The following is a 16,933-nucleotide window of genomic DNA, read 5'->3' as shown; positions in this document are numbered from 1 at the left end:
CGCGGCCTCCCTGCAGCTCGGCTCTGCTCTGTGCCTCTGCCGTGTCGCGCGCACTTGTACTTGTACCCAGGGTTTACCTTTCCGTCGGGAAGTGCTTTCCCGCCTGAGTCCGGGAACGGGAAACCGGCCGGTTCCCGGTGAAAACCGCCAGAAACCGGACGGGATGGCACTTCAAATTCAAAAATTGGGAAACCGGTTTTCCCGACCGGGAACCGGTGTTTTCTGACCGGGAAACCGATCACAACGACCGGGAATTCAAGAAAAACAGGTGCAGTGAAGCCAAATTTTACAAAGAAATGACTCCATTTGAACAATTGACATGTCGTAAGATATTTTGAAGACATATATAATGTTTTAATGTATATAATGGACATAGCATTGCATAGTTAGTACGAACAATGAAAATTTTGGCAGCATTTCAGTGCAAATTGAATACATGACATGGCACAAACATATATAAGATACATATATACATGTCACACACATATATACATCGAGCAATTGTATATCATTGACACAGAGATAATGTATATAAATAGAAGTTCATACACACTAGTTCATACAAATCATCAAATACATAACCAAAGTCCATGCTCCATAGTACACATTATTCCGCATGATACATACAAATAACATGATGTGTATTTGATGATTTGTATGGACTATGGATATGAAGTTTGGATGGACTATTGTTGTGATTTATGGACTACTCATGCGAACACAACATTTATATGTATATGAACTTCTATTTATATGTTTATCTCCCTGTCAATGATACATAAATGCTTGATATATACTTTGTGCAATGCTATTTACAAAATTACGGGGAAATGTTGCCAAAATTTTTAATTTTCTCCTCGCCCGACGGCATTTCCCGGTCAAAATCAACGGAAACCGGCCGGGAAACGACGATTCCCGCTCGGGATGCAGCGGTTACCGTTCATACAATTTTTTTAAAAAAAATTTAAATTTGGGCGAAATTTTTTGGGAAATTCTGGCGGTTTCCAATCCCGGATAGTTCCGGGAACGGGAAATTTTTTCGGTTTCCGGCGGATAGCGGACGGGAAGTGAAACCCTGCTTGTACCCCTCCTCGCGCGGTCGCGCCGCGCCCGTCGCGCTTGACCAAAGAAGCCACGCCGCGCCGCGCCCGCAGCCGCTCCCCGACAACAGGAGGCTTCCCTCGCGAGCCACCTCGCTCCTCCGTCTCCCGCTCTGCCGCGACACGGCCAGCCCCCGCCGCGAAAGCCGGCCGCCCTACCCTAAACCCTAAACCCTCCCGGCCCGCCCCGGCTCGGAATGCAGCCCTCGCCGGGTCCCCCGCCGCTCCCGGCGGCCGCGTCGGTGTCGGCGGAGCTCACGCGCCTCGAGGCGCAGCTGGACCAGTCCGCCGACCAGTGGGCGCGCGGCCAGCTCGCGGAGCTCGGCGACGCCGCGGCGGCCAGGGTGCTCCGGAAGGTCGCGGAGACCGGCGCCCGGGTGCGGAACCTGTCCGCCTTCATCAAGTGGCTCGCCAAGCAGGAGGCCATGCAGCGCAACGCCGAGGGGGTCCCCACCGCCGAGAGCGCCGCGTGCAGCTCCGGCCCCTTCCGCGCCTCCCCGCAGGGTGCTTTTCTAATTCCATTCTCCCTCCCTCGACACTGCCGGTGTTTTGTTTTCCCCACTGCGTTTGTTGGACGGTTTCGTTTTCCTTCTATTTTCGAATTTCTCTGGACATACACTTCTAATTTTAGACAAATCCCGTTGCTAGTTTTCTCTGCATTTTCCCCTGATAACTTCACAATGTTTTCGACATGTCTCCACTAGTTTGGGAAAGTCTCAATTTTTTTCTCTGTTCCCATAATATTCGAGTTCCCTTTCGGAATATCTGATAGCCTACATTATTCTGATGTTCGATCACTTGTAGAAATTGCATTTCTTCATATACCTAACCTTTCAGTATCTGAGTTCGTTGGATAGAATGGATTCGGAAAAAATCGTACTTTTCTTTTTTATAGGTTTAGTTCTTTCTTTTAGGTAAAGGAAATATAATGCTATAAGTAACAAATTACCTTAAGTTCACTTTCTTGAAAAAAAAATCTTTTTTTTGTTATTCAAATCTGACGTGAAGGAGAGAATTTCATAACTACCCCCAAAACTACCAATCTTTTCATTGGCATAGCTTATTTGGTTAAAGGTTAATTATTTTTGTTAGAATAAAAGATAATTAGTTAAATTAATTCAACTGGAGGTTGATAGTTTATTTTTTGGTCAGACTCAATCCTTCTCATTTCACGATTGATTATCTTGAGTTCTGTTGAGTATGGAAGTTCAGTAATAAAAAAAGTCTTAATCAAACTATTTTACTCATATTTTTCAAACTATGTTACATTCATATGATAGTATCTGATTGTGAGACATAATTTTGGTCGCGTTTGCTCTTGTTGCTTAACGGCACATTTTGCATCGTATTGCTGATCTTCTTCCTAACCATGAAGCCATTTATCAAACGGAGGATTCCATATCAGGACCATTCTACCAAGATGACATCCAAATGGAGGTTCAGAGCCCTGATGGTGTGATGGCCTTTGGTCTTTCGAACCAGGCAAGGATCGTGCCTATGAGCTCTGTCCGCCAGAGCCCCGCCAGGACAAATGCTTGTACTGTTCCAGAAATAGTCGAAATGGAGGTTGAGAGCCCACCGGGTTCGAACTCTCCTTGCTTGCAGAATCAGTACCCTTTTTCAGCAGTGGCTTCTCCAATAGCAAATCCTGGAGGAATGGGGGCTGGGTGTATTGAGTATCAGATGCCTGATAGTCCTTCCCGGGTTCTCACCCCAAGCCCTGTTTGGGATATTACAACGCGTATTCAGCAAATGGATGGCCTATCAGGAAGGATAGGGATCAGGACACCACCTTCTGTTGCCTCTTGGAATTCTTTGAGGGCAATAGCAAGCCCTCAAATGTTTGCACTGGGGGAGTTAGAGTTTGATCGATTTTTCCTCATACGCGTGTACCTAGCAGAGTAAGTCTTATTGGATTTATGTTTTTCCTCACCTGCATATTAGAACAAATAGCTTACTGGTTTTAACTTCAGGAAAAAAGGGTCCTATGACTAATCCGTTATCTAATGGAGTAATGGACCCCCAAAAGACCAATTGAGCATAATTGCTACCATAACTTACTTTTTTTTACAGAGTATCCGTTTCTTAACGGTGTCACCTTTTGCTCTATTATTTTACTATCTGTGTTTGTCTCTAATCAATGTTGCCTCCTTACTCTTATAGCAAGAAGATAGAAGAAGTACTAGAGGATGTAAATTATATAAGGTATTTGAAGTCACTGCCCATGGATTGCTTCGAATCAGAAATCTGGAACAAATTTGGAAAGAACTATGTACTAGCTTCAGATAGAAGAAAGGTCACATCACACTTGAACTTATTGTTGCATTAATCATTATTTTCGATCATGCTAGTTGATATTTTCAATCATGCTAGTTGATTGCTGCAACTGTACACATACATATCCATTTTTTCAATTTCTTAGAGATGCTCAAGTGCCGCGATCTTAATTATCTGTAAATGGATTGACATATGCAGCCATGCTGGACCTGTTTTCAACAAGAAACTGTTGCATGCACATTTTTTGCATAGTTATCCAATATTTTTAAATGAAAACAAAAGTTCTTTTATTTTTTTGTATTTAATTAATTAAATTAAATTAAATTCCAGTATACAAGAAAACATTAATATGACAGTTTGTACGATCATGCCACACTATTTCTGCCTATTAATCCTGCGGGTTCGAGAAAAAATTTTTCTGCCTATTAATTAAAAAAATGCTACCTTAGTATCTTCTAGAAAGTTTACATCACGTTTTTTGGCATTCATGGCTAACAAAAGAATTCAGTAATTGTTTATTTATTTTGAGTAGAATCAATAACGTTTTTGCAATATTAGTAGTGCCAAACTCGAAAGTAGTATGGCAGTTTGTAAGTCTCCAAGAATTCTTTAAAGACTCATGCAGTGTTAGCATTGATGCCTAGCAAAGAAAGCTAGTCTAGTCATCATTTGGATAAATTCAGTATATTTCTTATACTTGCTGTTAGTTTGTTATTCCCTTAACATGCTAGCAGATAACTCAAGAAACTTTTTCAACTGGTACTGCAGAATCTTGATTGGGACCCGAACAAGACAAGACTGTACCACTGTAATGTCGAGAAACGGGATGATACCATAGCTTATATCTTTAAGGTTTGTGAGTTTCTTATTCTTTTCTACTAATGCCTCCCTGTGGAAGTCCTTTATCCTGAATGTATTTCAGTTTTTCCCTCCTATCCTCAGTTTGTAGATTTCTTTTGGCTTCTATGCATGCCTTCCCTAAGCAAGGTTAAGACTGCAAAAATTTCCCTTCCCCTGACCGCATCTTGTATCATAGCTTTCAGCACTGCGCGTGCCCTTTTTAATGCATACCTGACCTGCAGCCCTGTTAGCAATCCTGTTTCTCTATCCAATACATGTTGTACTTCTAAAAAAAATGCCTAAATATCATCGACTTCATACATCTAACTTTGCAGGCACACAGAAAATTTCATTGTAGCATCGTTGACACCAAAAAAGAGTAGTAGTTTACATGGTCTATTCATGTGCTTGTCATGTATGCCTTTTCTTTTTGGCTTGTCATGCAGCTCATGAATTTGATAATGATTTTCTGCATGTTATTTTTCTAATTTTTTTTTTCTTGAACAATACACCATACACCTTTCACAAAAGGGAAACCTGGCTTGAAACTGCATCCATATCTCCCTATGGAGCTGTACACAATATTGACGTATGTGTGATTTGAGTTAGTGAGATAAATTTCTACTGTCATAACATCTCTTTGCTCATCCCAATAGTGCACTGTAAGGAACATTGGAGGGGTTACATTTGTGTATCCTATCTTGTCTGATGTCTGAATATTGTGGTATACTCCTGATCTAACATTTCTGTTGAAAAATGTCATAATGTCAAGTGCACTTTCTCTGCGTACTGTTTGGAAAAGGCTTAATCCTTGGTTATTGCAATCAGATACAACTGGCAATATCATTTTTCTTCTTTAGGTTTTCTTTCATGTTTTCTACAATGCATTGAGGAGATGTATCCAAATCTGCTTATAATTTACATTATTTTATTGGATTCAGGGTCCATATGTGGAGAATACAAGGACTCATCTGCAGAAAATTGTTGGTGATGACAATGTTCTTATTGTGAAGTTTGCAGATATACCTGATCTTGTAAATAAAATCGACAAGTTCGGTATCTACTGCACATTTTACAGCCAGCTCGCTAATGATGGTATCCTTTTGGGCTTGCGTCGATATCACTATTTCAGTTAGTTTTGTTTTTCTTGTACTGCAATACTGGTATAGAACTATAGATCAATTTACAAGGCAAAGATCAATTGCTACTGATAGTTTTAATCTCCACAATTGCGTGCACAGTGAAGTCAATTCACAGCTTTGCTAAATGAGCTATTCCAGAAACACACTATGCTTGAGGGAAAAATTAGCTAGAACTATTGCATTTAAAACTTGTCTAGACCACTGTTCACTGATTACATTTGTTGGGAATATCTAGATATCATGTTAGATGGTTTATGCTGGTGGGGAACTAGGGATTATAAATCCTGTCAGCATGTAGAAACTAGTCAACCTTGAGTCTGTTATAGCTCTTCCATTTAGTCTATACTGGAGCCTTGCCAGGTGTCGGTACCCTGTAACAGGGATACCCACTCTTACTGCAGCAAGGCAGGACCCGCGTAGTTACCCGTAGCTGCGCGGGAAAGATGGAGTAGCCAGGCCCCACAGGCCAGGTTTTTCCATCACCAGGCCAACGGCCCCGGACCGTTCCCCGCCTGAGGATGGGTCCGGTTACGCCACGTGTCTACACAAAAGGGAAGCTCCGAGCTGACCGCCGAGGCCTCGGACCCCCAGAGGGGTTCGGGACCTCCTGCGCCCGTCCGGACTCCCCTCACCGTGTAGGGGTCCGGAGCCGCCACGTGTCCCGGAGACGTGGGATTGTGCGCGAGTCTTCCGCAGGAAGACTCGCCCACCTACCGCATTTAATGCGATGGACAAGGCGTGCTCTGCCGCCGCGGTACACAAGACAGCCTTTTGTCAGGCCCCGCTGCGCGCCGCGTATTACCAAGGAGCACAGTGCAGCCGCCTGAGCCGCGCCCGCGCAGAGCCCGTCTGCCGCGTTAAATGGATACGACGGCCCGTCACTTTTCCATCATGCCACCTACGCCGCTCCCTACACAGCCGCTCAGCTACGTGACAGGCGATGCTACTAGCTGCGTCGGGCTCCGTCTCGACAAGACAGCGCCAAGACATGATGAACGGAGGGCTCCGGGAGCAGGCGAGGGAATCCAAGAGAGAGATCTCCTTTGCCTGCAACGCCATAATGTATGAACACTCCGTTATTTTATATTGCATCGTTGGACCCACCTGTCGGGGATCCAACAGCCGTGTACGCACCCCCTTGAGATATAAAAGGGAGGTGCCCGCTGTGCACAGGCGAATCTCCACAATCCAGACAGACTCAAGCTCTCGCACCTTCTCACTCTCGTGGGAAGGCAATACAACACACAGTGGACGTAGGGTATTACGCTCCGGCGGCCCGAACCACTCTAAATCTTGCTGTGTTCATCGTGTTCTTGAGTGAGATCGATCTAAGACTAGCTAACCCCCGAGTACACACCCTCTGGGCTAGGGCGGGTGCCTTCCGCCACCCGGCTGTGGTTTGCAGCACCACGACATTTGGCGCGCCAGGTAGGGGACACTAGCTGGTCGCATTTCATCATCTTCTTCGTCCCCATGGTTCGCGTAGACGACGTGGAGATGACGGAGGGGGTGGCGTCCTCCACGCCACATGCCTCTCGCGTTCCTGCTCCAGGGGCAACTGTGCCTGTGGAGCAGGCACCGTTGGCGGTGGCGCGCGCCGCCCGCCGGCAAGAGTCAGGGCGCCCGTCAAGGGTCCCCTCACAGGCTGCGAGCGGCGGAGCGCTGGCAGCGGCTAGGGAATTGCTTCGCAACCCCCCGGCTGAGGCAGCCTCGCCAGACGCCCTGAGGCAGTGGCGGGACGACGTCGATCGTCTCCTCCATCTGGCTCAGGCCTCCCCCAGTTTTGCAAAGACTGGGCAACGACCTCCGCCTGGCAACGCGGTGGTACCTTACCACCAGCGTCAGGGCGGTGCATCGGCATCTGTGCGCTCCCCTACCGTGAGGGGTGCACGAACAGAAGACTTGCGGGCGGAGCTCAACCGCCGGCGCGCGGGGGAGGATGCCCGCATCGCTGTCGAGAGGGCGCGAGAGCGCCGTCTCAACTTTGAGGGACGCAACCTCAATGCTGATCTGGACGCGGCGGCACCCAGGCCTCCGGTGAACGCCCGGATTCAGTCGGGCGCACCGGTGGCCGGGGTGGGCTGTGCTGCGCTTGCGGAGCAACTCCGCGCCGTGGCGTGGCCACCCAAGTTCCGCCCCCACCTGCCGGAAAAGTACGACGGTACTACTAACCCGTCGGAATTCCTGTAGGTGTACGTTACTGCCATCACAGCGGCTGGTGGCAACGGCGCCGTCATGGCAAGCTACTTTCATGTAGCCTTGTCTGGGCCAGCCCGGACCTGGCTCATGAATCTCACACCCGGGACGATCCAGTCCTGGGAAGAGCTCTGTGCGAGGTTCACAGCGAACTTCGCCAGCGCCTACCAGCAGCATGGTGTGGAGGCACACCTTCACGCCGTGAGGCAAAAACCCGGGGAAACGCTTCGGGCTTTCATCTCGCGCTTCACCAAGGTACGGGGTACCATTCCTCGTATCTCAGATGCATCTATTATTACTGCTTTCCGCCAGGGGTGCGTGATGAGAAGATGCTCGAGAAGCTGGCGACGCATGAGGTGGAAAGCGTCACTACGCTTTTCTCCCTGGCAGACAAGTGTGCCAGGGCCGCTGAGGGCCGTGCATGGCACTCAGCCCCCCAAGATGGAGACACCAAAGCTGGTGGCTCTAGTGCTACCGCTCAGGGCGGTGGCAAGAAGAAGAAGAAGAACCGGGGTCGCGGGGAGCCGCATTCCGGCGGACCAGTCGTTGCAGCAGCAGCGCCAGCAGCGGCGCCGGCTGCGGCTGCAGCGGCTGGGGGCCAGAATACACACGGCAAACGCCCTCGCCCGCAAGGTGGAAGCGGAGGTTCATGCCCAGTGCATCCCACCGCTCGCCACAACGCCGCTGACTGCCGCGAGATCCAAAAGCTCGCGAAACGGGTCAGTGGGCGGCGTGAGCAGTCCTCTAAGGATGGCTCACCCCCTCCTCGCCAGCGGGCCGGCAAGGAGAAGGCCTCTGACAGTGGGGCCGCGGCCGGGGAGAAGGAGCTGGGGTACCAATCCCCCGCCCGAGAGCTAAAGGGCGTCTATCACAACGACGACTCCGATTCCAACAACGGCGACCGCCGCAAGAAGCTGTACGTAATGTATGGCGGGAGCTGGGAGCTTGTCTCCCGGCGGGACGTGAAGACCCTTCGCCGGGAGGTCCTTTCGGTGAAGCCGGGGGTCCCGAGGGCGGCGCCGCACCAGAGGTGGATGAACACCACCATCTCTTTCGGGCCATCCGACTGCCCGGAGAATATGGCCGGAGCTGGTGTGCTACCTTTAGTCACCGCTCCTGTCATATCCAACGTGAGGCTCTACCACGTGCTGATTGACGGTGGGGCTGGTCTCAACGTCATCAGTTATGCAGCATTTAAGCAGCTGCAGATCTCAGAGTCCAAGCTGACTCCCTCTCGCCCATTCTCCGGAGTGGGCCCACACCCGGTGTTCCCCCTGGGGAGCATCACATTGCCGGTTACGTTCGGGACCGAGGAGAACTTCCGCACAGAGAGCGTCATGTTCGATGTTGCGGAGGTGAACCTCCCGTTTAACGCCATCATTGGCCGACCGGCACTCTACCGCTTCATGGCCATTGCCCACTACGGGTATTTGGTCCTGAAGATGCCTTCCCCTGCCGGAGTCCTCACCGTGCAGGGTGACCGCACCGCTGCCGTCGCTGCAGTTGAGAGACTGCATACTCTGGCGGCAGAGGCTGCACGCTCCGAGGAGGATCCGTCCACCTCGCAACCCAGGGCGCCTGCAAAGGCTCCCAAGGTCCAACCATCTGACCCGGACCAAGTTCCCGTGAAGTCGGTACAGATTGGAACAGACTCCACCAGGACCACCCGCATCGCGGGAAACCTGGAGGAGAAATAGGAAGACGCGCTCATCGCTTTCCTCCGGGCAAATGTCGACGTGTTCGCCTGGGAACCGTCACAGATGCCCGGGATCCCCAGGGAAGTGATCGAGCACAATCTGAGGATCTACCCTGACGCCACGCCGGTGCGCCAGAAGCCTCGGAAGCAGTCCGTGGAGTGGCAGAACTTCATCCGCGAAGAAGTCCACAAGCTCCTACACGCCGGCTTCATCGAGGAGGTCCACCATCCCGAGTGGTTGGCCAATCCGGTCGTCGTCCCAAAGGCCAACGGGAAGCTCCGGATGTGCATCGACTACACCAGCCTCAACAAGGCATGTCCAAGAGACCCCTATCCTCTTCCGCGTATCGATCAGATCGTGGACTCCACCTCCGGGTGTGAACTTTTGTCTTAACTAGATGCATACTCTGGTTTCCACCAGATTCAGATGTCTAGAGAGGATAGGAAGCATACTGTCTTTGTAACAGTAGATGGGCTTTATTGCTACATTGTCATGCCGTATGGTCTAAGGAATGCCTTACCCACGTTTGTACGAGCTATGAACAAAACCTTCTGTAATCTAATTAGAAATATTGTTGAGGTTTATGTCGATGACATTGTGGTCAAGACTAAGGTAGGGTCAACACTAGTGGAGGACCTGTCCCTCGTCTTCGACCGTCTTCGCGCCACGCGCACAAAGCTGAACCCAGAGAAGTGCATCTTCGGCGTCTCAGCAGGGAAGCTGCTGGGTTTCCTGGTCTCACATCGAGGCATTGAGGCAAACCCAGCCAAGATCAAGGCGATCGAAGCAATGAGGCCTCCTGGCCGTATCAAGGACGTCCAGAAGCTTACTGGATCTCTCGCTCCTCTTAGCCGCTTCATATCGAGGCTGGCTGAGAGGGCCCTTCCCTTCTTCAAGCTGTTGAGGAGGTCCGGTCCATTTTCATGGACCGAAGAGGCTGAACAAGCCTTCCAGGAGCTGAAGCAGCACCTCACCTCGCTGCCAGTACTGGTGGCTCCAGAACCCGGTGAGCCGTTGTTTCTGTATCTTGCTGCATCTGCGGAGGCGGTCAGCATGGTGCTGGTCGCCGAAAGGATGGAGCAAACTCCCCAGGGGAGCACCATGGACCCCTTGGCCAAGGATGGTGAGCCGGACCCCGGACACGGGGGCCCGTCAGCCTCACCCCAGCTTGAAGGTCCGGGCCCTGCACAGGCAGGTCCGGAGGAGCCTCATCCCAGTGGGAACCCAGAACCACTGGGGGCCCAAGGGACAGATGTGATGGACAAGGGCGAGCCGGACCCAGGAACTAGGGTCCGGACCGTCCAAAAGCCAGTCTACTACGTCAGTGAAGTCCTCCACGAGGCAAAGGCCAGGTATCTTGAGACGCATAAGCTTATCTATGCAATACTTATTGCGTCCAGGAAACTGCGCCACTACTTTCAAGCACACCGAGTTGTTGTAGTGACCTCTTACCCATTAAGAGCGATCCTACACAACTCCAACGCCACAGGCAATATCGCCAAGTGGGCAGCAGAGCTGGCGGAATTCCAACTGGATTTCCAGCCACGCCACGCGGTCAAGAGCCAGATCCTGGCTGATTTCATAGCGGAGTGGACTCCTTCCCCAAGCAACCCTGGGGGTCCGGTCATAAATGCTGGACCCCCGGAGCCGGAAATCAGGACACCAGTCTTCACCGAGCCTCACTGGACACTCTTCTTTGATGGGTCCGGCCGCGAGAAGTGGTCCGGGGCTGGTGTGGTCCTCATCGACCCAAACGGAGATCAGCTGAAGTACATGGTGCACCTTGAGTTCAAGGCCACTAACAACATGACGGAATACGAGGCTCTGATCTTCGGCCTGACGCAAGCCCTCTCATTGGGGGTCCGGCAGCTTCTGGTGAAGGGGGACTCCCAGCTGATCATCAAGCAGGTCCGAGGGGATTGCAACTGCAACAATCCCCAGCTCGCGGCATACCTCATTCACGTGAGGAAGCTCGAGAAGGACTTCGACGCCTTGGAACTGCAACACGTTCCCCGCGAGCACAACTCAGCAGCAGATGATCTCTCTGCGAGAGCATCTACCTGGGCATCTGTGCCCGAGGGTGTCTTTGAAAGACGGCTGCTGAAACCTACCGCCCAGCCTGCCGAGCCGGGTGAGGGGGATCAAGCTGGCACCTCGAAGCTAGCGGTCCCGGCAGCATTCCACCTATGGTGCCCAACCGGGCTGTGTGTTCTGATGAGGAACCTGGTGTCCTCACGGAGCCACTCCTACCTGCTTTGGGAGCTCCCGATGCATGGATCTCCGAGATCCGGGACTACCTGAAGGATAACATCCTCCCTGATGACGATGTGTCCGCTGAGCGCATAGTCCGATTGGCTAAACGCTACGCGGTGGTAGAAGGGGATCTCTACCGCCGTGGCGCCAACGGAATCCTCATGCGATGCATTTCCCAGGGAGAGGGCCGCGAACTGCTCGCGGAGATCCATGGAGGCGAGTGCGGAAGTCATTCCTCCTCTCGCACGCTTGTTGGCAAGGCCTTTCGGCATGGCTTCTACTGGCCAACAGCACTCCAGGATGCGGCTGAGCTGGTAAGGTCCTGCAAAGCATGCCAGTTCCATGCAAAGCAAATACACACCCCAGCTCAAGTCCTGCAGATGATTCCACCCTCATGGCCATTCGCTGTGTGGGGTGTGGATATCCTGGGGCCTTTCCCCCGGGCTGTCGGCGGGTACCGGTTCCTCTATGTCGCCATCGACAAGTTCACCAAGTGGCCGGAAGTTACTCCTGTGGTGAATATTACTAAGAAATCAGCAGTCGCATTCCTCAGGTCCATTGTGTGCAGATTTGGCGTCCCAAACCGCATCATCGCGGACAACGGGACCCAATTCAAAAGCAGACTCTTCCAAGAGTACTGTGAGGACATCGGCATCCAGCTATGCTTTGCGTCCGTGGCACATCCCCGCAGCAATGGACAGGTTGAGAGAGCGAATGCAGAGATCCTTAGGGGACTCAAGACCCGCACCTACAACTGCTTGAAAAAGCATGGTGCCAAATGGGTTGACGAGCTTCCGAGTGTACTATGGGGCAACCGGACCACACCCAGCCGAGCTACCGGGGAGACTCCGTTCTTCCTGGTCTACGGGGCCGAAGCATGCCTTCCCCCAGAAATTCACCTGGGCTCCCCACGGGTCCAGGCCTTTGACGAATCCATGCAGGAGCAGCTGCGGTGCGATGACGTGGACTTCGTTGACGAGCGAAGGTGGCGAGCAGCAATCCGAAATGCACGTTACAACCAGGCGCTCCGGCGCTATCATCAACGGTTCGTGCACAGTAGGGAGCTCCGGGCTGGCGACCTCGTCCTCAGGCGGATCCTGAATCGAGCGGGGCTCCACAAACTCTCCCCCAGCTGGGAGGGGCCTTTCAAGGTTACGGAGGTATGCCGGCCCGGATGCGTTCGCCTCGCCACAGAAGACGGAGTGCCGCTGCCCAACCCGTGGAACATAGAGCATCTGCGTAAGTTTTACACCTAGGCAGAGCAGGGAAATAACTTTTCCTTTGTAATAAGATAGAGTCAGCGTGCGGCCCAGAGCGGTTGAGGGCCACCCTCGTAAACCCGACCTCTGGCATCCATCGCACCGTCGGCTAACGCGCGGCTCAGAGCGGTAGAGGTCCGACCTCATAAACCCGGCCTCTGACATCCATCGTGCAAGCCATGTACATCAAGATTGCAAAGGAAAGAATTTCTCCTAGTTCTATCTTTGTGTCAAAGTTAAATTACGCATTTCGATTCTCGGAATTTTCGCTTTTTTCTAACCCCCGCGGGACCTCCACTCTTGTTGCTGCAACTAAGATCTGCATTGAGCTGCAGGACTACCGTACAGGTCCGGACTCTCTTGCTGCTGGAGAGGGGTCCGGACCCCTAGAGACCTACTCTGGGGAGCGGGTACTTGTTTCCTGGGGTGGTTCGGAGCCCAGTGTAGCCGCTTAGCTGGTTCCGTACCCAAAAGCCTGCACTCTCCACCACCCTGTAACGAGTGCTCTAGTACCTGGAGCCGGGTAATTGGGGGCCCGGACCTCGCCCCAGCTCAAGAGCTGGCTTCCTAAGTCCAACACGGCATGTCCAGCACTATATCTCAAAGGATCGAGCACAGCAAAGTGACCTCACCCACTGCTGCGAAGGGTCTGGGACGGTGAAGCCAGGTCCGGAAAGATCGTGCTGTTTCCTGGAATGGTCCGGAGCCCTGCGTAGCGCCTTAGCTTGGTTCCGACCCTAAGCCTACGCACTCCACCACTCTGTAACAAGCACTGACCAACCTGGACCTGTGCATCTTGAGCCCCGGACCCTGTACCAGCCTGGCACTGGTCAGGGATGAGTCCCGCGGGCCTGCTACTAAGCTGTGAATTTGAAGTGGTATACAGGTTCAGCCTCCTCTAGGGTGGTAGCCAGCCTCAAACCATTGAGCCTACCTACCAGGGGGTCCTGGCATCCGCTTCAAAGCCTTCATGCAGACCAAGGTCCGGTTTCAATGGTAGACAGACTCAAAACAACTGAGTCTATCTCCCAGGGGGCCCGAGCATCCACCTTGTCCCAGACACCATGAATGGATTCTGCATGCGCCAAACAGCTAGGTTGCAGTATCATTGCTACCATTTAAGCAAATTTGATTCTTCTCTCTGTAGTTCTGTATGCTACGCAGGGAACAAGACGCTTGCTCGTCTTACAAACTATGTGACACCTATGCCCAAGGAGGTCCGGAGTATCTTCTACGGCTCACGTGGCAGACAGGTCCAAACAACTGAACCTATCCGCCAGGGGGCCAGGGCGCCGGGGTGCTGCATATCGCAAATCAACAACCGACAAACAGCTAAGTTGAAGTTTCTTCTATTTCAAAAACTTTCAACTAATACAATGTTTGTTACATAATGCAAAAGGAAAAAAGATACAATCCCCAGCCTAAGGGTCCGCAGGCTCTCGCTTGAAGTAGGCGGCGACGAAGTCAACGACCTCCCGCACGCTGTCCCGAGCGACGGCCTCCGTCTCTGCTACAGGGCCATCGACCACGGGCGCCAGCGAGATGGCCGGGTCGTGGCTCCGGAGGCAGGTCAGGATGTGCTCCGCCACCATCCGGATCAGCTCGCGGCCCTCGGTTTCAAGCTGTCCAGTAAGGACCGGCCCCAGGCGCTGGAGCCTATCCGAAGCAGAGCTCAACACTGGGAGGGCGTCAGCTATCGAAGCTGGCGGCTCCGCCACCTGGATCGGGCTCATTCCAAATGGCACCAGTGCGAGGCTCGCTTCGGCCGCCCAGTCAGCGATCCGCTGGCCTCCAGCGCGCTGGTCTTCCTGGTGCTTCTGGACCGCCTCCCGGACAGCCTCCTGCACCCGGGTGTCCAAGGCCGCCTTGGCCACCTCCACCTCGCGGGACCTCTCCTCGAGCTCGCGGGATCTCTCCTCGAGCTCGCGGGACCGCTCCTCCAGCTTGGCCTCCTTCTGCTCCGCATATGCCTTCAGCTTCTTGAGCGACTCTCGCTGGCGCCCGAGCTCTTTCTCTATGCCGGTGGCGTGGGCCTCCCGCTTGGCGAGGGACTTCCGGCCCTCCTCCAGATCCGCCTCGTCGGCAGCCAGCTGGCTGGCTCTCTCCTGCAGTTGCTCGCGCCATCCCTGCAGACTCGCAGAGAAGACGTCGAGCTCCTGCCTCCGGAACTCGAGGTCCTCGCTGCGAGTCTCCAGCTCGGACTGTTGAACTGCGAGGTGAGCCTCGAGGTCGGACCGTTGAGCAGCGAAGCCAACAACCTCCAGGGTGAAGTCCTGCTCCCGCTGCGCCAAGGATTTCTCCCGGTTCGACACTGCGAGCTCTCGGTCAAACACCTTCTTAAGGCTGCCTCGGTAGGCCTCTTGGTCCGACTTGAGCTTCGAACGAGCTTCCGCAGCGCGGGAGGCTTCTGCCTTCGTGTGCGCTTCTAGGCGGGTGTGCCAGTCGGAGAGACGCTGGCGCTCGCTCTCCAGTGCAGACCACTCCCGCCGGAAGGCCGCCTCGGCAGAGGAGGTTGCCTCCTCGATCGACCGCCGAACTCGCAACAGCACCTGAGGAAGCGGAGTCGCATCCTCCTCCGGGGATTGGAGCTGCAGGAGCCGTCTGCCAAACACCACCTCCAACTCTTCCTCCGCAACAGGACCGGAGCTGGAGGTAGGGGCTTCCGCTGCGGCACTTGTCTCCGGCGCCTCCGCCGCCGCCGAGTCGGGCGCGGCCGGACCCAGCTCCGGCGCCCCCGCTGTTGCCGAGTCGGGAGCGCCCGAGCTCAGCTCCGGCGCCCCCGATGCCGCCGAGTCGGGAGCGGCCGAGCCCAGCTCCGGCGCCCCCGCTGCTGCCGAGTCGGGCGCGGCCGGACCCAGCTCCGGCGCCCCCGCTGCTGCCGAGTCGGGCGCGGCCGGACCCAGCTCCGGCGCCCCCGCTGCCGCCGAGTCGGGTGCAGCCGGACCCAGCTCTGGCGCCCCCGCTGCCGCCGAGTCGGGCACGGCAGGGCCCAGCTCCGGCGCCCCCGCTGCCGCCGAGTCGGGCGCAGCCGAGCCTAACTCCGGCACTCCCGCTGCCGCCGTGGCGGACGCGGCCGCATCGGGTGCCCCCTCCACCGATGCGTCAGGAGCGGCTGCGCCCTGCACTGGCACCTCCACCACCGTGTCGGGTGCGGCTGCACCCAGCACCGGCGCCACCGCCGCCGCCGCTGCTGCACTGAGCACTGCAGAGTCTGGAAATGGCATGACAGTCAGCATCGCATCATGTGCCACGGAGTTAGCAGCAGGACGCCGTACCTGAGGGTCCCGCACCTGCTGCCACCGTCGCTGTCGATGCCGTGGTCGCCGCCGCCCGGGCACCTGCTGATGTGCCAACGGTGGTAGAAGAACCGCTGGGGCGGGAAGCCCTGGTAGCAAAGCAGAAAAGCCACCAACAAAAAACAAACAAACAGAACACCGGCGCAGGCAAGGAGAGCAGGATGACACTAACCCAGCAGTACCGGGTACCCAGCGTCCCCGGAGCCCGGGCCTCTTCTCTTGTGGCTGCTGCTGTTGCTATTGCTGTTGTTGCCCGTGCAGCTGCGATGCAGGCGCAACCCGGGCCTGCACCCATTGCTGCTGTTCCTGCGGCTGCGGCATGGGCGCAACCCGGGGTCGCACCTGTTGTTGCTGCTGCCGTCCGCGTGCCTGCTGCCGCTGCTCTTGCGGCTGCTCCTGCTGCTGCTGCTCTTGCTGCCGGCGCGATGAATTCCTCGGCGGCGATGGTGGTGGTCCAGTTGCGCCAGAGGACCCGTGGGGGCCGGCAGCCCGGGAGCTACCTTTGCCTGCGCCCTCAGAAGACCTCTGGCGCTTCGCGGCGGGCTCCGAGACCAGGGTCCCGTCGCCCCGGAGTAGCCTCCGCCGGCCTGCGTCCCCCGACGACGCACCGGAGCTGCTCTGAGCCCGGCTGGAGCCGGCCGCGGCCGCGCTGCTAGCCGCGGCCTGTTTCCCCTTCGTTGTGACGCCGGACCCCGCAGCGCCCAGCGTAGCCTGGTCCCCGGACGTGCCAGGGATCCGGAGCCCGCGGTTCGCGTCGCCTCCGGTCTGGCGTGGGGCCAGTCCCCCGTCGTCCAGAGTCGGCAGGGTTGCCAGCACCGCCACCCTCGCGGAGTCCTCGCAGAGGGGGACTATGCCCTGCGGGAGGATCAGGTT

The 16,933-nt window shown here is 54.5% G+C and overlaps 1 protein-coding gene across 9 annotated transcripts in view; it reads left to right on the top strand.

The window, feature by feature from the left end:
- The first annotated feature begins 1,089 nt into the window (after positions 1–1,089).
- Positions 1,090–16,933, top strand: part of LOC120684040 (probable RNA-dependent RNA polymerase 3) — a 37,455-nt gene continuing 21,611 nt past the window's right edge. Inside the window, exons 1-5 of one of the 9 annotated variants that reach the window (XM_039966133.1) lie at positions 1,090–1,604; positions 2,491–3,001; positions 3,264–3,396; positions 4,146–4,229; positions 5,159–5,348. In XM_039966133.1, coding sequence (XP_039822067.1) covers positions 1,298–1,604; positions 2,491–3,001; positions 3,264–3,396; positions 4,146–4,229; positions 5,159–5,348 — 1,225 coding nt within the window. In that variant the 5' untranslated portion in view covers positions 1,090–1,297. Of the gene's footprint in view, positions 1,605–2,475; positions 3,002–3,263; positions 3,397–4,145; positions 4,230–5,158; positions 5,720–16,933 lie in introns of all 9 variants that reach the window. The other 8 variants (XM_039966136.1, XM_039966132.1, XM_039966134.1 and 5 more) reach the window with 8 other exon arrangements.

Source organism: Panicum virgatum, chromosome 7N, assembly GCF_016808335.1.
Source record: "Panicum virgatum strain AP13 chromosome 7N, P.virgatum_v5, whole genome shotgun sequence".
NCBI lineage: Eukaryota > Viridiplantae > Streptophyta > Magnoliopsida > Poales > Poaceae > Panicum > Panicum virgatum.
The sequence above is the reverse complement of the archived record's forward strand: the minus strand, read 5'-3'. Positions and strand labels throughout refer to the sequence as shown.